This window comes from Ambystoma mexicanum, chromosome 11, assembly GCF_040938575.1.
Source record: "Ambystoma mexicanum isolate Mex_15411 chromosome 11, UKY_AmexF1_1, whole genome shotgun sequence".
NCBI lineage: Eukaryota > Metazoa > Chordata > Amphibia > Caudata > Ambystomatidae > Ambystoma > Ambystoma mexicanum.
Window position 1 is genome coordinate 1,271,354,682 of NC_090934.1, and position 25,249 is coordinate 1,271,379,930.

The following is a 25,249-nucleotide window of genomic DNA, read 5'->3' on the forward strand; positions in this document are numbered from 1 at the left end:
GCAACATGTTTTTTTTTTTCAGCAGGTGAGTTTAAACATGCAACTCAATGTTTCAGTTGCAACCTGGGTGGATGCAGCTGTCAATCAGGTTGCTCCAAATCCGGGCTATTTGAATGGCCCAAGCTGGGGTTCAGAGCAAGCTGCACGCAGCTCACACTTGCCCTCATTTTTGCGTTGACTGCCCACACTGCACATGTCTGCACCCCTCCTTGCCCTGCCCCTCCCGCCAGTCGTGCGAACACGCTGGCAGGGATGTCATTTGATGGTCGCCAGGGGTCACAGCCAAGACCCCTGGGGTCACCCTTGCTACCCCTGCAGGAGGCCCGGCTCCAGGAATTTTCATCTGGGTGGGCCAGGGTTCTGACCAAGGGGGCCCACATTTCATTGGGTGTGGGTCTAGGAGTACCCTAATAAAGGTGCTGGCGTGAATCCAGATTTCCCATTTGCACTGCTCTATAAAAAAACAGTAGATAGCAAAAGAGAAGCAAGGCAAATAGTGTTGCAACTTCAATCTACCTATCTTCCCTTCCCATCTGCTCTCCCCTTTCTGTTATATCCTCCTTCACCTTTCACCGTCCAGACACGTTCCTACAGCTGCCTAACCACCGTTCCCATTTACCTACCCTTCCACCTATTCACAATAGCACCCAGCACACCTTTCCTGGCCTGGCTTGGGAGAATTGAGGGTGATGCCTCCTCATCTTCCTCTGAGAGGCTGAGCAGTGACGCCCCCAGTCTTTGTACCATCTCAGATGGTGTCTGCCCAACAAAACCTTCCTGAGCACTGTGGCTACTCCCAGCAGACCCCGGAGGAGATGCTTGTGCTCCCTCCATCTTGATGTTAAAGATATACCCCCCTAAACCGCAGAATACTGAAGCAAGGAATAGGAGATTTTATTTCCTACAAAATTACATTTTTATTTCAAACTAATTTTTATTTTCAAGAACAGAACATACCATGCCCAATCAATACAGGTAGCCTTGTTGATTTTAACAATATTTAGAGCGCAAAAACATATCCTCCAATAGCATACACATGTATACAATCCTCCCTTCACCCACCCAGTCCACAAACCGCCCCCTCCTTTCCAACTGATCCCCTACAGTAGTCCCATTCTGAATGTTTCCCATCAATGGTTCATGTCCAAAATTATTACATTTTAAACACAAAATGTTAGATTTTGTTGCATTTTTTCAAACATTTTAATTGAGTTGAGAGTGCAAGACAGTGCTAGGGCTGCATCAGGAGGCAGACGGTGCTGGTTGAGGGGTTTCCGGCATCCTGGTATCGCTCCTGGTGGGGCGTGGCATGAAGGAGAGGGCCTTGCTCCCCTGCCATGGCCCTGTACATCATTGTCTGGTACATAATGTTTACACACTGGTTATAATATACGTGTGTGTGGGGGGGGGGGGGGGGGGGGGGGGGGGGGGGTGTGTGTGTGTGTGTGTGTGTGTGTGTGTGTGTGTGTGTGTGTGTGTGTGTGTGTGTGTGTGTGTGTGTGTGTGTGTGTGTGTGTGTGTGTGTGTGTGTGTGTGTGTGTGTGTGTGTGTGTGTGTGTGTGTGTGTGTGTGTGTGTGTGTGTGTGTGTGTGTGTGTGTGTGTGTGTGTGTGTGTGTGTGTGTGTGTGTGTGTGTGTGTGTGTGTGTGTGTGTGTGTGCGCGCGCGCGCACGCTAATGCCTGTTCTGCCCATTCATTAAACCATGAGTGAGGCTTTTGGGAATAGCTTATAATGCGAACTGAATCACTTCAAGGGGCACCTCATTTTAACAAGCAAGCCAGTTAAGTGGTAAAGCCATAATTTCAGACTAGCCTGAAATTTAGATACTACATATCTTCTGAGCTCAAGTTGGTACAAATATATGTTGAATGTTAGCTTTGAATACCTAAAATAATGCTCAATTATATACAGATTACTTTAAAAAATGCACAAGTCACATGAGAAAACAACCTGACAATGTATTCATCATTGTAGAAACATGTTGATGAAAAGATTAAGGGGGGCATTTTGTTTTGAATTATAAACTGCATAGAGCAGAATTCTCCTGTTTGCACTTTTTTGCAAAATGGGCCATTCATTAATTTTAATTGTTTCCACCAAGTACTGGAAAAGTAAAGAGTAAAACTCAGGCGAAAATCGCCTTTGCTCTTTACTTTACCACTATTTGTCTGGAAAAGTGTAAATCACTTCCACAATACACGATTGTGGGAGCCATCCACAATGGATTCCTTTTGACTCTGTCCACTTTTGCCTGGTGTAAAAGTCGGGCAGATCCCATAGGAATCCATTGGTTTTCTGGCAACATAAAAATATATGCTGGTGGAATACCAATCAGATTTGGCAGGGGGACCTTGTTAAGTTTGATCTATTCTCCAACTTCGCCTATCAAATCATACAAAATCTTACAGCTTATAAAAAGTGGAGCTAAATGCATTTAGTGCCACTTCTTCCACTCCGCTTGACCTGGAAAACAATCCCCTATGACTGTAGCTTTATTTTCCCCATCCTGAATGGAAGCCTATAAGCTCCAGCATAGAAATTAATGAGAACTTACAAAAAGTCTGATACAGCCACAAAGTGAAATGAAATGCATGACAAGGTTATTGTTTCACACGGCTTGTTCTGTATCCCCTTAATTACTAATCACCCAAACAGCTTCTTAAAACCCTATATAATTTTTTTTGTTTAATGTGCCAGAGCAATGGTCCATGCCTTTTTACCTTTTTTCATCTTTAATTTATTTCTAAAGCGCTAGGACAGTGGCCCCGAAGGCATAAGAGCGCTGACATTACATACAATAAAAACATAGAGCTCAGAGAGACCTCAGGAGAAACCTGAGGGAACCTAGTGGAGGCCAAGGATCAATTTACTTGAAAAGAAAGGTGTTCAGGACACGTTTGAACCTGGGAAGACTGGCACACAGCCTCAAATCAGGCAGAAGAGCATTCCACAAGTGAGGAATTGCGGCTGGGAAGCATCCATTTTGCACCTGTACCAGCTTGGCCTTTGGGGTGAAAAGCAACCCAGTGTTATTGGATCTTAGATTACGCCTGTTAGATAGCCACTTCAAATGTGCTGCCATATAAGAAGGGCTTAGTCCATACATGCAAGCATGTGCAATGCAAAGGGTATGTAACTTGATTCTCTTTCTAATGGGGAGCCAATGTAATGCTCTGCGTGCTGTTGAAATATGATCTGTCTTACGCATACCAATAACGACCCTCACTGTGTTGTTCTGCACAACTTGCAGACAATTGAATTCTCCTTTGCCTACCCCAAGTAGACTGTTGGCACAGAAGTCCGTGCAGCTCCCAATGATCGCCCTGGATAGGGTGGCACAACTTGAGGCCTCAAATAATGGTCTGGTTTGTGCCAAAAGTGTAATGTAGTATGTTGAGTTAGACACTAGGCCACTGATATGGGACCTCATTGAGAACTACTGGTCAATTGTGATGCCCAAGGTTTTTACTTTTTTCAAAGTGGGGAGCCGACTGTCTACAATTTGAAAGAATCAATAGGACTGATCAAGCTGGCGCCACTTGGGGCCGGTGCCCAGGATAATATTCTCAGTTTTTCAGTTATTCAGGGCTAGGCCATTATACAGCATCAGCTAGATTTTAGCCGTATGTGGCATTAATGACCTCAGTGTCTTTGGCGTGGTCATCTGATAAAGGGAAAAGGCACAGTATCATCAGCATATCAAAGCACGTCCTGTTGTAAATAATCTGCCTCTGAGGCACGTTAAAAAGAAACAATCTCAATGGTAGGGCCTGTTCAGCCATGCTATTTGCATTTAAGGGGAGAGGGTAGAACAGGGGGTGGGGGGCATTGGCATTTTAACCTTGTCCAGATGTTAACCTTTTATACTTTGCCCGCAACATTATAGAAAACGCTCTTCTTTTATGTTATTTTACGGGTGTTCATGTTTCATTTCCGGCACGGCATAAACACCTAGCACCCAGGATTTACATCATGCTTTCCAAACAAATCCCACAACAAGCATTACATATTCTGTTTGCATACAAATTCTGTAAAGTTACTCAAACAGAATGAGGTTATGAAGTCAGTACCTATCAGTTTGAATCACGAAACGTTCTGGCAGAATAGACTAGGCTTCCAAACAAAGATACATTCTATTTAAGTCGCAGCCCCACTGGTAAGTATGTATGAGAAAATCTGAAACTGGTCAATAATTGCCAACCTAGCCTTATCATGTTCAGGTAGGGCCTTGATGGACCAGCACAGTGAGGTGCAGCTTGATTCCATAGGCATAGCAAGCAAGACACCCACATCTGGGCATATACACATTCACTTAGGGAAACAAACGGAAGCCAACATGCATTGGCAAAGCCAACAGCCTTGGATTTTGATTAGGCATGGATAGGCATTTGCCAGGCACTGCCATAAGGTTACCACATGCGGGTGCCAAATGGCCATAAATGGCAACAGCTGGAAAATTGTGCCAGTAACTGGGCATATGATTGCATTGTCTGGCAAATGTCGGCTAATACCTATGCACAAGCAAAAACTGATGGAATGTGATTGCTTGTTTAAGACAGGACTTTAGTGCACTGTCACTGAGGCATTGACAAATATATTGAAAATCAACTGGCTGAAGACACGCATTAAGAGAACCAGGAGTTCATTTACAGAGGCAATTAAGTAATTAAACACTCAAAAGAATGCTTAGATATAACACTGGCAGGCCCTATACAGCAACACATTTGGTGTTAGTTTGTTCATAGAGCTTGCTCAAAGAGTTCTAGAAAGGTTGGGTTTTGGTGATGAGGCATTAACATAGCCATGGCTAGTCATTAGGTGGGTAAATGACCAGACACCCCCATAGGGTGTGCGTTTCTCCTCACATTTTATTGCAATCCTATCTGTGTTTCACATCATGTGTTCTGGTTGCACCTAACAGGTAAAACGTCTCTGAATCAATTAGAACCACTGTCATTGCTCTGGCCAGCCTTCCATACCATTGTTTGCATATGAGACATGGCCCTGTCACTAATATCAGAAGCCTGTCGCAAACTGCTAGACCACAGGGCCTAAAAATGCATGTGGTTACTTGTGTTCCAGTGCAGATGGAACACAGCCTAGCAATTGATATTGAACTGCACATTTTGGTGGCAGCACCAAAAGTAATTTGCTAATGGCGTGTCCCCTTCTTTAATGGCACATACACGCTACAGAATTATGGCATGGAATGTTGCGCAGAGAAACGGTAGTGGTAATGTTTAATTCAAAGCCTTGCATCTATCACTTTTTGATTTAACTACACTCTTCCCCACCAGAATTAAATGTGTGTTACTACCAATCTTATCTTTTCACTTGTACTCAAGTAGTTAATGCAGCAGAATATATACTTTGAATTTAATTTGTAAGAGCCACCAGTCAGTTGACGCACCTTCTGCAGAAATCTGTGTTCAAGCAACTTAAACTGCCATTTATATTGTTTGATATAATTAACCATTTTATTAAGCATGATGTGAAAAACCACTATGTTCCCACAAAAAATAAACATACTTTAAATTACAGAAACCAAAATTGTGATTTTAGGTTTGAGAAAATAATTGTAGGCAGCCTGCTTGAATATGTGTGCTACCTCACTTAGAGTTGTGAATGGCCCTCCATCTCCCGGGTCATTTGTACTTTCATAGCTGTGGGGCATAAATCATTGTCTAGGACAAGAAAACATATCCTGGCTGGGCCTCCTGCAGTTCAGCCTCTCAGAATGATGTCTCTGAGGTTGCTGATGAATGTTTAGAGTGACATCCACCCTCCACTACCTTGGTTACTAATGGTGTATTACACCACTGACATTACCTCCTTTGTAGGGGGGGCCAGGGGCTGGCTCTGGGGGGGGCTGGCCCCCCTGATCCCCCTGCTGGAGCCGGGCCTGCCCTGCAGTCTCTCTTGCTACCCCTGTATTTAAAAAAAAGAAATTGTTTTTTTTTATTAATAAAGAAATGGAATCTCCTGGGCACTGGAATAGTAGGGCCCCCTGCAGACCCTGTGGTACCGGTGGCCCAGCCATACCAGGTCTGGAGGGGGCCAAGCCCAGTCCTCACCCATCAGCGTGAAGGCAGAGCCAGGGCTTGCAGCGCAAGAAGGAAGCACTCAGTAAGAGTTGGAGCTGGTCGTGACATGTGGCACATGTCACATGCCACGTTCAGCTCCAACCCCTTCTCCTCCAGGCTTCCTCACGGCTCATTTACAGGAACCAAGAAGCTTTCCCAGTTTCCTGGTACCTGCTTGTGAGCAGCACGGAGTAGCCGAGGGTGGCCTGCAGTGACAGAACGAAGCTGGGAAAGCAGGTAAGAAGGCTTTAAAAAAAATGCGATGTATATTTTCCATGTGTGAAATGCATGTCAAATGTATGTATGTGTTATGGGTCAATGAGTAGTGGGTGAATGAGAAGAAATGTGATAATGTGTGTGTTTGAACTTTCTGAATGGGTGGTGCCTGTGTAGATAAGTCACAGTGGATGTAAGAGAAGGTGTATGAGTGAGTGACTGGTGGGTGTATGAGTATGACTGTGATAGTGTGTTTCAATGTTCGGGATGGGTACGCGTCTGTGTGGATAATGTAGTGTGGGCGGACGCGAGAGAAGGTATATGCATCAGTGAGTGGTGGGTGAATGTGCAGGAATGTCATAGTGTGTGTCTGAATGTTCTGGGTGGTGCATTCCTGTGTGGAGAATGCAGTGCAAGTGGACATGAGAGGTTTATGGGTGAGTTAATGGTGGGTGAGTGAGTAGGAATGTGATAGTGTGTGCTTGAATTTTCTGTTGGGTGGGTGTGTGCCTGTGTAGATAATGCAGTGAAAGTGGGTGTATGAGTGAGTGACTGGTAGATGTATGAGTATGATTGTGATAGTGTGGTTCAATGTTCTGGATGGGTACATGTCTGTCTGGAGAATGCAGTGTGAATGGACGCATGAGAAGGTAGAAAGTGATAGTGTGTGTCTGAATATTCTGAGTGGGTGGGTGCGTTCCTGTGTGGAGAATGAATGTGAGGGGAGATGTATGGGAATGTGAAAGGGGATGCCTGCATACTGATATTTTTGGGAAAGCCAAGTTCATGTGTGTCATTACCTGGCTAGACTGGCATTTTGGTACATCCAGTCTAGCCATTGCTTACTGTGGCATGACATACATTACTCACCATCTTTGATAAAGCAAGCATGATAAGTACTATTACCTCGCTAGACTGATGTTTTGGTGTAGCAACCTGTATATTTCTTACACTAGCATGACTTTTTATCTATGATGAAGCAAGGATGATAAGTGTTCTTATGGGTCTCGACTGGCCTACATTGGACATGTTTTCTTATTGGTACGTCACCTTTAATGGACAATCCAACGGGAGTATTTTCTTACATAGGAGTCCTGCCATATATTGGCAGAGCCAGCTTTGAGCCTACTATAAAAAACCTCTCAAAGTGAACATGAGTATGTTCTTATATGGGAATGCTAGCATATATTGGTGGAGCCAGCATGGAAACGTATGGGCACAGCCAGCATGAAAATGTTTTTTATACTGGCATATATTGAGGGGACCGGCATGACAATGCATTGGGAAATGGTGACTTGCATCTATTGTACTTTTTTCATGAGTTAGCCAACACCCTACAAAACCGATTGCACACTGTCTGGCCTTTAACCCTAATTGTTACAGAAAGTGTGCTATGTAATGCACCATTTTAACCCATTATTCAAAACATTTTCTCATGAGAGGGGGAAGAATCCCCCCGAATCTCCCAAACCCATTTTCCTTAGTACTGGCCCCCTCGCTATGCTCAGACGCAATCGCATACTTGTGGTAAATATTTACACCCTCCAATAAAACAACTCACCACCCACCACCGGTGGCTGGTGTATTTGGGGACCAGGCACCGCCCCCTTCTTTCTACACTAAGTGAAACATTTAAGCTCTGAATAAAAATATATTTACTTTCACTTGAAGTAGTGCATGCCCCTGCAGCATCATAATCTTCAAGGATATTGCACACACGTGGTGGTCCGGGCCTAGCACGGACTGTGGCGTGTCCTGTGCTTTGTTAAGGAGCTTGGGAGACGGGGGGGCGGCTCCCAGGTTTTGGGCTATACCATTGGGCTCTGCTCACCATGGACGCATTCAAGTGTGATGTTAATGTTTCAGAGGGGCCGCAAACTCGACCAGGATCTTGCTCTGGTGCAACACTGTTTAAGAAAATAAGCGTTGGACATGGAGTCTCAGAAGTGAGAGAGCCATGGAGTGACCCACCCCTCCACACTCAAAGTCCTTCTTGTAAAGGGCGTTGTGGAAGCTTCATTCATGGGCCGGTCATGGGAGGGATTGGGGGGAGGGTCATTGAATAACACACCTCGCACATAGAGCTCTGAAAGTCATAGATGCATTGAGCCCCACTCTTGAGGGTAGTGCAGCCCTCCTTCCCACACCTCAGCTCGTTAAAAAATATTGAAGAAGAGTCATGTATCAAAGCCTAGGACATTACCGTATTATGTTTGGCTCTGGGTTGTGATTAACAACATGTGGTTGCTTGTCACATAACTTAAAGAAAAATGCACAATAGGTTTCTTCTATCGTAGTGGTAGCTGACTCTGATACATTTATAACCAGGGAATCGTGTGATACTAAATCCTGGTCAATGATTTAATTTACTTGTGCAGCATTTTGCTCCAAGGTAAACAGACTGCGTATGCCCCAAGGCCAGTGATTTTTGGGCTTGTTTAACACATCAATGCCGCAGATAACGAGTACTTCTGTGTCCATTGATCTATAGATGTTTCCTACACTAATTGTAGCTTGCGTTAGAGATTTCGGTTATCCTGTTACAAGTACTGCATTATGTAAATTATTTGATATCCTTAAGTCCATCGAGAAACCTAAGGACTTATCTCCTCCTTTCGAATCCACACAGGAGGATTGTGAGTCGGTGCAAAGAGCTTTCGCTTTTTAAATTCAGAAAGCTAGAGACACTTTAACGTCTGTCAGAGAATTATCCAACAGTGTGGCATCCACACTGGTTGGGGAACCTAGGCAGAGGGAATTAGCCAACTTCCACTTTCATCTCACTTCCAATGAGGAGATGGTCAGAATGTTGGCCTCTATGAAGCCCACCTCTTGCCCCGAGAATATAATACCTCCAAAAATCATACTGAAAAATAAGGACATTTTCTCACCAGTTCTGACTAAAATAGCTAAAGCATCATTTACCGAAGGCACTGTGGCCAAATCCATAAAAGCTGTTATTATCACTCCCCTTATTAAGAAGCCAGGCTTAGAACCCAAGGATGCAGGGAATTTGCAGCCCATTACAAATTGCAACTTTATACTTAAGGTTTTGGGTAAAATGTCAACAGCCCATCTCCAGAAGCACGCAGAAGCTAATTCCATCGTGTATGACCAACAATCGGGCTTCCGTGCTGTACATAGAATGGAGACCACCATGTTGGATTTACAGGCACACATTCTTGGTGTTCTGGACAAGGGCAAGACAGGGTTACTGATGCTCCTGGATCTGAGTGCAGCATTTGACCTAGTAGACCACCAATTATTACAGCAGGTCCTGGATCAAATGGCCGGCTGCTCCAAGGAAGCATTGGCATGGTTGACATCCTTCCTGTCTAATCGTGAGGCCAAAATCCATTTGGGGGAAGAATTCTCTAAGGCAGACCACATAAGTTATGGAGTCCCTCAGGGAGCTAGTCTATCCCCCCTCATCTTCAATCTGTACATGCAATGCCTCTGTGATTTACTGGAAAGAGTTGGCGCCTTTTTTACAAACTACGCCGACAGTACCCAGCTGCTGGTAGAGTTGAATGGCGACTATATTAAGGATAGCTCCAAAATCTCAACTCTATATAACATTATAGAATACTGGATGGAGGGCAACTGGATGTGCCTCAACAACAAAAAGACGGGGATGATGATCTCTGGCACCCGTCAAGCCCGAGCCGAGCCAGGGGCAGATTATGAGTCTTTCTACATCAAGGACACATGCATCCAAGTGACAGAGCAGGTTAAAACCTTAGGGATGATTATGGAGGCATCTCTGGGAGCAGAGGTGCAGGTCCACTACCTACACAAAAACAATTCTTACTATCTTTGTTTATTACGATCTATATGCCCTTTCCTGAGTGAGAAGAAAGCGGCAACTATTGCTTGAGCAACCATTCTGTCCCGTTTGGACTATGGTAACTGTCTTATGCTTGAGGTCTCAAAAAACTGCATAGACAGATGCCAGATCATGGAAAACAATGCTGTATGATTTACCAAAGCTATGAAGAAAAGTGACCACGATTCTATGGAAAGGAGAGCATTGCATTGGCTCAAAATTGAAGACAGGATCCGGTTTAAAGCCCTGATATTAGTGCACAGGTGCTTATATGGTACCACGCTGGCATATCTTAAGAAAAGGATCTTACGATACATTCCAATTCATTCCTTGAGATCAGAATCCCAAGGCAGGATGAAAGTGCCCTCTTTCAGCCGAGCCACCGGCTCAGGTAGAGCCTTTCCTGCACAGGCAGCAAAATATTGGAACAACTTGCCTTTAACCATCCGATTAGAAACAAGTTATCAGGCTTTTAAAAAGAACCTCAACACTCACATTTTCCAATAGGAAATTTTCAGACCCAAGTTTGCTAATCATTTTAGGTTAGAGTAAGTTTTCTTCTTTCCTGTTTTGGTACCTACATGTTTTATGTTATGCGCCTAATGCCTGTGGGCTTTCAGCGCTTTATAAGCATGTAATCAATCAATCAATATATATATTTTTTTATTTTTTTATTCAAGTGTTTATGGTTAAATACACTCAACCTTTTACACTATACTCTAAAAATCACAAAAAGAATGATTAAAAACACATACATAAAAGCACATAAAAAAATCACATATATTACATATAAAAGAGCGCTGCTTGATTTTAACATATCATCCCCAATAATTACACTAGGTGAAGATTTCTTCATTTCAACAAACAATCCCTCAGAAGATTATTAAAAAGCAGAGATTATTAAAACTAGAAAGTGATCTGCTGTGGCTATTAATATTAGAGTCCCTGAGACCATAACACATCTCAAGCAATAAAAGACCGAAGCGCCAAGCTTTGGCCAACCTCAGCCATGTGTTACTTCCTGCGGTGTATTCGTGCGATACAATTGTACATTTCTTTCCACATTTAGATTGTTAATTTCATTAAGTTTAATTTTGCCCTTTTTGCCAAATATGGTAAGCCGCCGATGTAACCATGAGAGATTCAGCACCATATAACATGGACCAAAATTGATCCGTATGAAATAACTAAAATGTATTATATCCCTTCAAATACAAAGGACCAAGAACTGGACATTGTGTTAAAATGTGTCTATGTGTCTCCACCGGCTCCTTACATAAGCGACAAACACGCTTTTCCCTAGGGTTGCCTCTCCAGGCACCCGTGTTTGACAATTCTGGTAAAATATCAAACCATATTTAAATTATAAAAACAGATCAGTGCCGGTAGCCTTAATTTTGTTAGGTAGGTATGAGGGGTATCTTTAAACATTCCCTGTTGCGAATAAATAGAATATCTATGCAACATGGGTAAATGCGCGAGTGATTGAATTCTGTCGTACATTTTAGTTTTTTGGGACAACTTATTTTATGAAAATAGGGGGATCCAGAACATGGTCACAGACAAGGCCAAAATGTGAACAGAGTGTCTTTACCAAGGTCTCTATGTTCCTGTATCTAGTGCTCTGTGTAAATCGCCTCAAATGGGTGATCATGTGTGACAACAAAGTGGCAGGGGCGAGCGGAGCAAATCTAATCTTCACCCAAAAGCTGCATACTGCTTCCTTCAAAAACAATATCATAAATTGGAGACCAAGTTCCAATCTAATTACCTGGACTGGAGCTGAGCTTAGGAGGGATAGCAAAGATCAAATAATGTTACCTTCCAATTTGCATGACCATACTACTGCCTTTTCAGGCAGAGTTTCTAATGCATAAAGGACGTCAGGAATTATATCGGTTTTATTTGCTATCACCGTTGCTTCGATTAAACCCCCCCATATTTATATTTAGAGATCACCTTCCTTAAGGCGAGCCATTTCTACCCGGCTTTGGAGGATATCATTTCTGCATAATGAACACATGATAGGGAAGCCTTTATATAGATCCCCAGGTACTTATAAATACTAGTCTGTTCCAGTCTGACATCACCCATTTTCCAGTGATAATTCTTAAATCAATGAGCTTTTCTCCCTATGGACATAGCTTTTGTTTTTGCCAGGTTAACATTTAAACCATTAACTGCAGCAAAGTCATACAGAGCATTCAGCGATCGCTGCAGTCCTACGGACATTCTATCTAATAATACTGTATCATCGACATATGTTAAACAGGGCAGATCAACATTTCCAGAATGTGGAGGGAAGTTATTATCACTCTCTAATACCTGATACAAATCTGCAACTTATAAGTTAAAAAACAACGGGGCAAGGACACAGCCCTGTTTAAGTCCGAAGTTTGTTTTAAAAGGCTGAGTTAATGCTCCCTCCTGAGATAATCTTATCCGGACCGTGGTATAGTTATACATCAATTTGATCAAATATAAGAGGGAATGATTGATACCCCACATGGTCAGTTCTGAGAATGACAGTGTCAAAGTAGAGCTATAATCCACATTACACAGGTACAAGGGCGTTCCCGAATATGCTTACGTGTCAGCTATTAAAGTTGAGAAAGCCCAGATAGAGTGGCTAGTGCAAAATCCTTTTCTAAATCCCGTCTGGCTGCGATGTAATATGTCTTTCGCAGTGACCCATTCAGATAACATGGTTATCACAAGATTAGCAAAACGTTTTGACCCACAGTCCAGCATTGCAAGACGGGGATAGTTTTCCAGCATTGTTCTGGGGCCCCACTTATGGATTGGTACCCATGTCAATTCCTGCCAGGAAGGAACGATGGAGTCTCCCATACATCCTGGTCTTTCTTAATTACAATAAGCCATCCCGTCCGGAAGCTCTACATGGTTTAGCCTTTTCATTGAGGCCTACAATGTCCGCCACTGCATTGCAATGCCAGACTGCGGAGTCAACCATGCTTGCCGGTGGCTCCTTACATTTACGTAGCTTGGGATACCAGAATCTATCCTTTATATGGGTTCCCCAGATTGCTTCTGAGATGCCACACACTTGCATGGCAGAGGAATGTTCTCTCTGTGATCAGAGGAAAGGCCAACTCTTTTTTAATCGTGTGTTTTAATCAAGAGATGAATGTAATTCCATTTGGCAGATGTATCTAGAGCTTGCAAATAGCAGAATTACACGATATTCTTCGTAGCCCTCCTCTAAGATCTTTTTTCCTCTTTGCAATAACTATGTCGAACGGACCACCTCCATTCCTGGTCCCGGGTGGGCTATGAAACATCTATTTGAGTTTGGCCATACTACATTCATCAGTGTACTCATATCCCAGGCACAGTCCTTCAAAATTTCAAATCGCTGCCTTTCCATTTTGTGATAAAGAGATATTAAAAATATTTATATTGCATGTGGTCCACATCAATCCATTTCCCGGAACATTGACCATGGGGGAATGCTGGAGGATGTCATATTGGCCATCAAGGAGATTAGGGCACCCTATGTGAGGCATGGCATGATCACTCATGTTGAATCGTTTTTTTTCATACTCGTGGGACACCTCGTGCAGCGTGCAGCGGGTAAAGCTCAAATTCGGCCAACAGCTCCAACCATGCTCGGCCCTTTTTCCCAGAGCATGAGGTGTGACTCGACCAGTGAAAGCCGTTTAAATCCGGGCTGCGGTCGGCATAAAAATCCCCAGTGAGGATTATACCCCCATTGGAATTCTGTGCAGACCATTCTCTCAAAACATCCGCTACCACACCCATCAGTTCCCTAGTCATCCCACTGCCCGGGGGATCATAGAGTGTGGCAACCAGCGAGCCCCCTGATCACGTGGGGGAACGAGGGCAGAATTGCTGCAAGAAAGTTTGGTGTCCTCGATCTCCCCTCCATGGTGATAAAGAATGTGCACCTTTTGCCCCAATATTTAGGCCCACTTTAGGACGATCCACCAGTGGGGGTACAAATAGATCGAAAGTAAGGGAATAACCATCCATACTGAACAGGGAGACTAACCAAGTTTCCTGGAGGAAAAACAAATGTACATTCATTAACTTGTTCAGCCCCCTTACATCCCTGAGAAAAGAGTGATGACCACGTGAATTCCATGGAATAACCTCAAAGGAACTAGCTTCTGATTTTAAATGATGTCAATAGTGCTGTTGGGTGGGATTCATCCAGCTGCCAATCATCCTAGATTGAACTCTTTGGTCATTATGCTTTTTAGCTAAATCGTAGGTGGTGTTCTTTAGACGGACAACACTCTTTGCCACAAAATTGCAGGCTGGTGCCTGGTCTAGGCTCTGAGTTTTAGGTGGTTGATTGGCAGACTGAAACACCAGGACTTCAAATCCGAGTTCATGAAAGGTATTTACATGTTTAAAAACTGGTGCTGTCACCACAGGCGATATAAGGGTTACAATAATCCAATTTGCTAAGCTATCCAGTGTAGGGAGTTTGAGTCTTTCAATATCTTCCGATGTTAGTATAGATAATCGGGTATTAAGTGTAACAACTCCAACAAGTTCGGTCGGTTTGGAAACAGGCTGGCACTAGTGGGGTCGGTTTCAATGATCTTTAGATGTTTCAAACCCGCGTGCCAGTCTATCCCCTGCTTATGGCCTCGAGTATAGTGGATGGTATTGTGTAAAGAGTTCGAACTGACCGTTCCTATTTCACCATTGGAATCAACCTCACACCCATTCGTAATAGATACAGGTGGTGAAATTTGATCGTCCTGACATGGCTTGTTTGAGGTAGTGATTCGTATGTCACCCATACGCCTGTTTTTGGCCGTATTCTCATTTTTCCCATTTATAGTACTGAGGATGTTGGCAGAAGCCCCATTGTTGGTAGCTAGCACGAGGGGCGCATTGGGACCCAGACCAATGGGAGAAGTAACAAACCCCACCCTACCTTCTGTGACATTAGGGGGATTAGTCCCCCCTATGTCCATTGCCATGTTCGCCTGCCATGTTATAATAGACAGGTAGGGTTAATAAGCGTGCTTGTACTAATCAAGGCCTTAGGCTGTACCCATCTAGTGGGCCCTGTAACGTAACTTTCCTTCTATTTCCCTCTCCCAAATCATTGAATCAATATAGTGTCCCGCAGTTGTTGACATCTTTACATCTTTATTTGGGAGGTTTTCCGGATTCAACTAATTTAATATGTCTACAGGGCTCAGGAAGAACATGTTTATTTTACAGGTAGGCCTCACGTAAAATGTGGAAAATGACATTCCCCAAATGTGTGATCGTGGACAAATCACACCTCCCTCCGTGCCCTGGTTCTTATATCTGGCTGAAATGAGAGCCCCTGGAACCACGGGTATTAGACGCATCTGAAGGTCGTGTGCCATCACTTCCTATGATGTCACTTGGGGGTGGGGACAATTCACATCACTTCCTGTGATGACATCAGAGGTCAAGGGTCATGTGATGTCACTTCCGCTACCTCTGGCATTTTGGTGAAATGACGTCCCTGCACCTGGGGCCCACTTTCCCAAGGCTTCCTTCCGCTCTCCATGTCCCCGTCTGTCGCTCATGGAGCTCACCATGCAAGAGGGAAGCAGGTTACTTTATAGCAGAAATGTGTCCACGATAAAGGATTTCCCAGACTGTTTTTTTTTTTCAAAAGTGGCTCATGGGTGTGTTCCCTGTACACTGGGAGCAAGGGATAACAAGCGACCCCTCCCAAACAGGAAAGGGGAAGAGTGGAGCAGAACAGTTGCGAAAAGATGACCCGCAAAGTAGTGACACAAATCCATGTAAGAAAGGCATCACACATTTCCCTGGCATCCATCTTTGTTGAGGATTTAGTTTTCTCAACAAACGCTCACATACTTGTGGTGGTCTGTTATTTGAGAGGAAAAAATAACCATCAGCCTCCTGGCAAGCAAACTCAGAGCGATAACCGTCCAGGTGATCAATGCTCTCAGGAGTATTAACTTGGGCCCAAGCCGTTATCGCCAGATACAGCCCAGGTAAAGCAAGGGTTGTTCAAAGCTCTTCCAAGAAGTCTGAAATAGAAATTACCTTTTCTTTGTTATTTCATAATTCAATAGCACGTAATAATGGTGACACCTTCAGAGCATGGTGTTTCGGAACATTTAACTCTCCTTATGATCAGTCACATTACAAATGGCTGCATTCAATTAAGAAATAATGTATTTATTCATTTAAAAGTCCTTTCAAATGCAAACAGGCATTATCATGGTTGCTTCAGTGCACTCTCTCCACCCATGTGAATATCAAAAATCAGCACGTTAGGCCCATCCTCAACTACTTGTGTTGGATGCTCATGTTGGCAGATGTTGTGTTCATGGTTTGATGGACAAGATTGACTATTGCAGTGGCTGATTTGATTGAAGAGCAAACTCTCACTGAGCAAGTGGACCCAGGCCCTCACTGGAGGGTAGGTGAGTCCAATCGCTGTGCTTAAAACAATTGAATAACTTCATGAACAAGCAGTTTTTTATGTGTCAGGGACCGAAGTCCAGGTATGGGAAAATTCTCAGAAAAGGCTTAAAGTGCGTGTGTGTGTATTTGGGCACGATTGGGAATTTGGTGGTCTGGCAAGGCTCCAGTAAGCAACCTAGGAGGTCAGGCATGTGGTCGGGCGCTGATGGAGGTCACGACAGAGCGCTAGTGCAAGAGACTCAGTATGTGCCCAGCAAGACCAAACATTGTCATAGGTTGTCACTACATTGTCATAGGTTGTCACTGTGGCAGGGGTGTGGAGGCAAGTCTGGTGCGGGCGAAGCCGTTACGTGTCCAGCTAGACTGAATTTGTTGCAGTCGTAGCTGCATTCTAAAGTGTGTGGATGCATAGTCATGGCTGGGGCAGATGTCCACCGAAGTGGTGCATTTATAATTACCTTAAACTCACATGGAGCTCATCTTTGATCTCGCTGAGTGATCCGGTTATCTGTGTGAAGAAGACAAGCTACCCTCATATGCTATTCTAGGAACTATAGATGGCTAACCTCAAACACCTCAAAGCGCAAATTGACGAGCTATCTGGTACCATCTTCTAAGCGTGGAAGCCAGGCTGCCTTAAGCTCTAGAGTCCTAGGATTTTTCAAGCGCAGTAGATAGGCGACCCTTATAGTCTTACTCTATATCTTCTAAGTTCCTTAATAGGCTAACATCGAGCACCTTCTAGTGCAGTATCAAGTATACCTGCATATATCAATATGAGTTACAGTGTTTGACTTATAGATCTTCTAATTGCAGTGGATAGATTACCATCATACATCTTCTACCACAATAGACAGGATAACATTGTAGGATTCGGGTTGATTGATCGCGAAGGAAAATATCGCGCCAGAAATAATCGTAAAGGATTTTGGGGAACTAACGTTATGTTCGTAAATGCGGCTTGTAATTCATAAACAATCCATATATGGTATTGACGGTGTAGGCTAATGGATTAAAGAATATAAATGAATAATACAAGTAAATAAAGAAGGAAAACAAAGTTACTGTACCCGGAAGTGAAGAGGCAATGGTAAGTTGTACATTAGGGTGATATCTCGTGAGAGTTATATTTTGTGAAGTGACGTGGCAATAGCTCTGGAAAAAATGGTTGCACTCCAGAATATCACTCCCGATGACATGTAGTGAACAAGGGCGCGGTGGGAACAACACCGTAGCCCCCGCTGCCCATGTTCAATGCCACCGAATGGGGGGATTTGGTCAAAATGTTTAGCCATGCAAACTTTTCATATAGGACAAAATTCAACCATATCCTACATTCGGGTACTTAAATTCAGTCTTTTTGGGTAAACCCAACATTATAAGGTAGCGCCCAAAGTCTCTCCTCCCAGATCTATCCGGGTGCGGCACATAGCTCACCCTTCAATCCGTATAACCTTCACAGACCTTCTAAGTGAAATAATTGTCCTAACCATCCCAGTTTCTTCTAGAGCCGTACCTGTGCAAATCTTCACATTTCTTAATGTGAAATTGTCTTTGATTTAGTTGGTGCTAAGGTCACCTGTAAAGGCTGTGTTATCTCTATATTGGAACAGGATATGCTGGCTTAATACATCTTGTAGTTGTAATAGAGAGGTTGTTGTCCATGAGCTTGTGATTCCCAATTTCAAGAACATTTTGGGTGCTTTATTGTCAATCCACTTCGATCTTAGACATGAGACTGGCTTCAAGAGTGGACCCTCTAGGTGTGCAGCCGAGGTGGGGAGCAAGGACGGGAACATGGTGCATATTTTGTGCCCTGAGCGGCTATCCTGATACTTTTCTTTGGTGATGTACCAGCTACCATCAGACTGTCAAGTATGGTATATCGGTAGCCTGAGCGCACCAGTCAGAGCTAAGGAGGCCGAAGGGCTGATGTGTGTCTGTGCACAGTGAGTGGTCTGAGGGTTGAGTGAGTAGGGCAGGTCGTTGTGACAACGGCTGGCATCCACAACTGGGTTTATGTACAATAGGGTTGTCAGTGTTTTAGTGTGTGTAGGGCGTCCGGACCCGACAACAGTAAGGCATCTGCTGCAAATGTGACTTGTTGGTGTATAGAAGTGAGGCTGATGTATGCGAATGAGGCTGTGGTGTTGGAAATAGGGATCGGGGAGAGGGTTTCGGGTTACTGTAGGCAAAATCCAAGTTTTGAGGGCCTTTCTAAAGGTGAGGTGGTTATCAATGCAGCAGATGTGGGGAGAAAGTAAATTCCAGATGGCAGGGGCTTTAATGGAGAAAAAGGATCCTCCCAATCTGGTGGAGTTGTGATGGGGGATAACGAGGAGAAGAGCAGATGTTCCTGGTGGATTGATAGTGTGCGAGTTTATCCTGGAGGAATTTGGGTGGCATGTTGTGGAGCGCACGGTCGGTGATGCACATGGCTTTAAAGGTAGTCCGTCGACTGATGGGGTGCCATTTTAGGACTCTGAGTGCAGGGTTAATATGTTCTCTAGTGGAGAGGCCAAGGACGAGATGGGGCAGCAGCATTTTGGATTCTTTGGTGTTTCGTGAGCTGGTATGCCGAAGCGCCTAGGTAAAGGGAGTTTGCATAGTCTATGCGGCACAGGATGATGGCAAGGATAGCAGAGATTCAATGTGAGTAGTTGAGGTACGGGAAGATTCACCTGAGGATGCATTGGTGGAAGAAGCAAGTTCTGAATACAGAGTTGGTGTGGTGGGAGTGGAATAGATTAGAGTCCAGCGTAGATCCAAGGTTTTTTACAGAAGTGGATGTTGCAGGGCTGGGTGCTAGCGAGTGTGGCCAGGAGATAGGTTGGGGTAAGTAGAGCAGATTTTCCGCATGCTAGGATTTCCGGTTTGCCAGGGTTGAGAAGGAAGTGCTTGGTTGTCATCCAGTGGCCGATATCTGAAGGGCAGGAGGAGAGGTCAGGACGGGAGGAGGCTGGTGATTTGGCGATCTTTAGGGTGATCTCGGTGTCATCTCCGTAGTTGCATCAGATGTGGGTGTGAGACTGGATGAGTGCAGGGAGTGGGCTAAGGTAGATATTGAAGAGGAGAATAGACGGGGAGGCTCCCTGCAGGACCTCTTTCGGCACAGGGTGAGAGAGGGAGGATAAAGGGGGAGGAGCATAAACTGCAAGTGGTTTGAGACTAAGGAGGCGATATATGTTAGAGCAGAGTCTTTGATTCCTAAGGAGTGTAGCCTGTGAGTATAGTGCGGTCAGTAGTGTCGAAGGCGGCAGATAGGTCGAGAAGGATGAGCAATACACATCCTTCTGCATCTGCTGTTCGTTTTAAGTCATCCCATACCAACACAAGAGAGGTTTCAGTTCCTCAGAGGGGTCTGAAACCTGTTTGTGCTGGGTCAAGAAGGTTGTTGGATTCTCTGAAGAGCCAGAGCTGTTTGTATGCAGTGTAGGCCAGGAGTTTGGCAATGAAACGGGTGTTGGAGATAGGCAGATAGTGATGGGGGGAAGAGTGGGTCGAGAGGACTTTTTGAGGAGATGTTTTACTTAAGAAGTTTTGAAGGCTTTAAGGAAGATTCCTGAGGAGAGGGATTGTTTGGGGAAGGACCGAACAATGCTACCTGTACATGTTGTTATTAGGATGTTCTTTAGAAGAGCTGAGGGACAGGGGTTTACAGGGGATTCTGGTGGACGGCTTTGTGCTAGAAGCTTGAGGAACCCAGGGCGTGAGAAGGGGAAAAAGAGGAGAAGACTGGCATATAGAGGGTGGTAGGCCTGGGGATGGGTGGAGAACAGGAAGGAAGGGTCAGGGAACGTCAGTGCTAGTTTTGAAAGGATGGCACAGTGTCTATTAATAGCAATATTGTGCAAGTGTTCGGACAGGGCATCGCATAGAGATTGGGAGTTGAGGGGCAGAGGGGTTGAGAATCCTGGTGTCTTGAATTCTTTGATGATTCTGTGCAGTTCATGGCTTTGGTTACCAGAGCTGGAGATTCAGTTCCATTGGAAGTTTTTTTGGCTTTCCTAATTTCTGAGTGGTAGGCCCTTTCAGTGTAGCGAGAGAGGATTTGTTTTGTGGGGTTGGTTTTCCAAGTCCACTCCAGTCGGTGCTTAAGAGCTTTGATAGATTTGAGGTGGGTTTTGTACCACTTGGGATTGGTGCGCAGTCTCTGAGGGGAACAGTTAATTGGAATTAAGGGGATGAGGGCGCTGGAGAGCCAGTAATCGAAGGGTTCAATGGGGGAGGACCTTCCTGGAGTGAGAGTGCTGGGAGGGAGTTTAGGAGGGAATTGGCTAGATCCGGGTTAATGGTGACTTTATTACAGAGAGGGGTGTGGGAGGGAGGGGTTGGAGAGGGCAGGCTGGTGATCCAGGAGAGGACTCCCCTCTGCCAGCAAACTTTACAATTCAGGGTGGTCATGGAGGTTGAGAACTTCAGGCAGCCACTCTTCTTCATCAGGTACAGGGGCTTGACCATCTTCCTCTGCCTCAGTAGTAGGTGAGCTAGGGGTAATCTTGTTTTCTCCCCTTTTGTTTCTTGACTCCTTTAGCCATGGGTTTCCCCTTTGACTTAAGCTGATCCTTGGATTTGGCCAAAGTATCCTTAGTCTGAGACCTTGTGAGTGGTCACTCTGCAGTGTCTCCAACAAGACCTAAATCTCTGAGATCATGCACTAGCAGAAATTTACCAGGGATCTGCCTCTGCACACTAGCAGGTATCCTAACTACTCCTTCATTCACAGCTAGTGTTATAGGCACAACTGAAAACGTGAGAGGGGGTCCATCAGCCAAATTAGTGGGCATCAGAGTAGCTCTGGCCAGTCCCTCTGAATTTACCAAAGTGGAATCCATTATAGTTATGCTGGCTCAGCAACTCTTGGTTCCCAGGATCCCAAGGAAAAGGAACACTACTCAGATCCTATCCCACATGGCAGGGAATCTGAAGAGAAGAATGCCCCTGTGAGTATCTCTTCCTCATCATGAGAGAAGGGTTCTATGTCATTCTTCGCCTGTCTTCTTCGCTGCACTTTTTGCTGAAAATATTTTGCCACAAAAAATCATCAAATTATTTTGTTTTGTTTTTGGGGGGGGGGTCTTCCCCAAACCCCACACCCCTATTAATTATTTCCCATACACCACCCCACCCTACCCCTTATATGCCTCCCCATCCCATCTTTGTCAATGTTTTTTATCCGGCAAAACATTTTTGTTAAAAAATGTGCAGAAATATACAGGGGATGAATGACCGTCGTACCGAGAGAAGGCCAGATTCACAGAGTTGACCCACCTCATGGTCTTACCCTTACATCTGGGGTCCCAATTCACACGATCACTTGCTCCACAAGCTACACAGGAGCCACTGAGGCTGTGTACATAGGGAGGATTAGAGTAACCACTGCTGTGCTTGGGATGGTGACTCCCACTACCCTTATCAGCTTCTTGTGAGTTCCTTTTTTTTGGAACATATTTGTGACTTTTTTTGGAAGAACATTGTTCCGTTGACTCACCCATCTTTTAATGCCAGTAGGGCACCTGCCTTACCTCCAGCTTTGAGCTGGAGGTAACATGCGTGCCCCACCGGCAAACGAATAGTCGGCTGGTCTGGTAAAGTACCAGCAATGTTTTACTGGACCGGCTGATTTAGAATGAGGCCCATTGCTCTTAATGTCTTGCTCGACTCTTGTTTGGCTCTTGATTGGCAGAGCCAGGGCCAGAGATGTGCCTCAAGCCAGGCTCAAGCCCTCATTGACTTGCCAACCTTTACTGTGCTGATTGTAGCCAGCTTAGCTAGTCAGATTATTGGGTCATTAGTAATGAAAGGCAACTGAGGCTAGATTCACTTGTCCTGTGTCCAACCGGTGACATCAGGCCATAGGCTTCACACGTGGAAAATGTGCTACCATTTTGCAGAACTTCTCTTCTATAAAACCTGGCATTCCTCTCACAGACAGATGCTGCCAAAATGTGCTTCTGTACCTTGCTTCTGGTCACGCAAGTGTGCATAGTAATGGCACAAGTATTTTACCTACTGATGAGAGCAGTCGTGTCTGTGCATTGTGTGCAGAGAAAAGGCAGATAGCAAACGGAAGTAGAGAATGCTCACCTTATAATAAACTCCTTTTGTGCCCAAATACAGCAAAAAGAAAAAATAAACAAAGTAGAAAGATTTTGTTAAAAAACTATTAGAAGTGTGGACTTTTAACTTGTAGAAGTTGTTTTTGTGAAGGCACAATTCTCTTTTTATCTGGACAAATGCAGGAGTCCCACTGGTCAGTAGGTCCCAGTACTGTGCACACATGCGTGACCAGAAGCAAGATATACAAGCAATGTAACAATGCAATGTTGTTTCTTGAAAATGTTTGCATTCCTCGATTGAAAGTGACTTTCATGTTCGTTTTGCAGGTTTTGTGTGCAGGTGGTATACATATTTGACTGCCAGATTAATGAAAACGTAAGTATAGTTTTGTTTTGCGCTGCTGCCGGGCTCCTCCAGCTGTACTGTGATCCACTTATCAGCCATGATATGTTATGTTGATTTATACCGCACCCCACTACCACCCACGGGCAGTGTCCGGGCTATCAGCCATGAACAATTCAGTGACCTTTCAGAAGCGGCATGAGGCAGAGCTTGTAGGTGGCCATCCGCCCGGCATGGTCTGTTTGCCACTTCCACAGGCATGAAGCTGGAGCTGGGCTTTATCGTGAAGATAGTGAGTTGGAATTCTTGTCCCATGGGACTTGTATGTGACTACCCTATCATTAAGTTTGTTTTCAAGCTTCACAGAGCTGTACATTTTTCACGGCAATCCCGTTACCCCCACTTTTTTGGGCATCAATGGAATTATGGCCAGTTTGACAGAACAGCCAAATTCGGATTTGGAGGAATTCTGCAGTGGTTTTAACGCCAGTGGTCATTGTTTCAAAGCTTCATGAATGGGGACTAACATGGCAACGCCACCACTCGTAATCTGGTGGTCATTCCAATAGACCAAGTGGTGGTATATTGGTAATCGAGTTTAGCAGTAACTCCAACAGATTTACCTCCACACATGCGATGAAGCTAGTAGGCCTCATTTTCTTATTTGTATCTGTACTGGTGTTATATAGCTCTGCAACCCTTGGGTATGCAAGCGCTGTGTATGGGAGTGCTAGGTGTCTGTGGTACTGTGCTGGCAACTATGCATGCAAGGTCTTTGTATGCTAATCTTTAAAGCTAGTACTGACAGGACAGAGGGGACCTGGCCTAGCAGTTCGGAAGGTTGCCCAGAGCAATGGCAGTGGTTCAGATTCATTCAAAACCTTCCACCCATCAATTATTTGGTTGTAGTTTGTCTCACTATGTGAGAGAGTGTATGCCCAGACGTGGGTCCCTTGCTCTCTGCGCCATAGGGAACCAAGCTGCACCTCACTGAGGAGGCCCAACAAGGCCGAAAAATGTCTGGATTGCTTGTGTTTCTGTGCAGAGGGGACCTGGCCTAGCAGTTTGGAAGGTTGCCCAGAGCAATGCCAGTGGTTCAGATTCATTCAAAACCTTCCACCCATCACTTTTGAGGTTATAGTTTCTCTCACTATGTGAGAGAGTGTATGCCCAGACGTTGGTCCCTTGCTCGATGCGCCATAGAGAACCAACCTGCACCTCACTGAAGAGGCCCAAAAGGTCAGAAACATGCATGGGGTTGCTTGTCTTTCCGTGCAGAGGGGACCTGGCCTGGCAGTTGGTGGCAGTACCTGGCTGATTTACATATGGCTGGACCCCTTTTGCAATGGCGCAGACAGGCTAATAAACGATAGCCTGGAAGGTTGCCCAGACCAATGCCAGTGGTTCAGATTCATTCAAAACCTTCCACTCACCACTTTTTGTTGATGGTAGTGACAGGACAGCCAAGTTTCCAGTATTACCTGAAAGCAGAAAGACTTCTTTCTCTTCAGAGTTAAAGACAGAGGTTTTTCCAGTCAGTGGAGACTGGTACAGCCCGGGTACTACCTTAGAATGACTGAAGCAAAATCTCTGCACCTCTATTTGAAATAAGGGGCAGGACGTTGGTCTCTGGTGGGCAGAATCTTTCTTCTAATCTAAACAGTCTGGTACTTTTCTGTAGAGACTCTTGGGAGCAAGAGGGTGGTATTTCAGTTTCATTCTTACCATGATTGGTTCTTACTGAAGTAAGGCCCAAGGGCGTGTATGTTTGTCCTGAAGTCCCATTAGGAATCATTGTGGGCTCTGCCCACTCCTGCAGGTAAGGTTAGTGGATGAGTCTATGACTTAGCTACTCGCTGGGTCATGTGGCTGTTTCTATAAGTAGCATGCCAACTTCCTGGAGCTAAAAGCATACAGAGTACTGCACCATTGCAATTTAGCACCAATGATTACCTTGGCCATGATCATGGCTGCAGATGGTGAGGCTCGAGATGGAGACTGCTATTGAGGAGCATATAATAGGAAGTGTACATGGGTACATTTGCCACCAGTCTCTCTCTGGAGCATTGAGAGTCAAACATGCATCACAAGGGTGTCACTTGTGTGAGCCGGCACACAGGGGGTCATCCAGCCTGAACTTGTCATGTGTTTGAGTTCTAGTTTTTTAGGTTATTTTTACAGTTTAACAGCTTGCATTTGGTCTTTGCCCAGTACAGCCTGAGCACATTATAGTTTTACCAGTTCAAAATGGCGGTGAAGCTTTGGTTTTGACCTTTCAGAGTTT

The 25,249-nt window shown here is 44.7% G+C and overlaps 1 protein-coding gene across 8 annotated transcripts in view; it reads left to right on the plus strand.

The window, feature by feature from the left end:
• The window catches only part of LOC138504316 (stimulated by retinoic acid gene 6 protein-like), a 432,147-nt gene that overhangs the window by 299,380 nt on the left and 107,518 nt on the right, over window positions 1-25,249 (plus strand). For all 8 annotated transcript variants that reach the window (XM_069624734.1, XM_069624732.1, XM_069624731.1 and 5 more), the window contains one exon: window positions 22,950-22,998. In XM_069624734.1, the coding sequence (XP_069480835.1) occupies window positions 22,950-22,998 (49 nt within the window). The remainder of the gene's footprint in view (window positions 1-22,949; window positions 22,999-25,249) is intronic.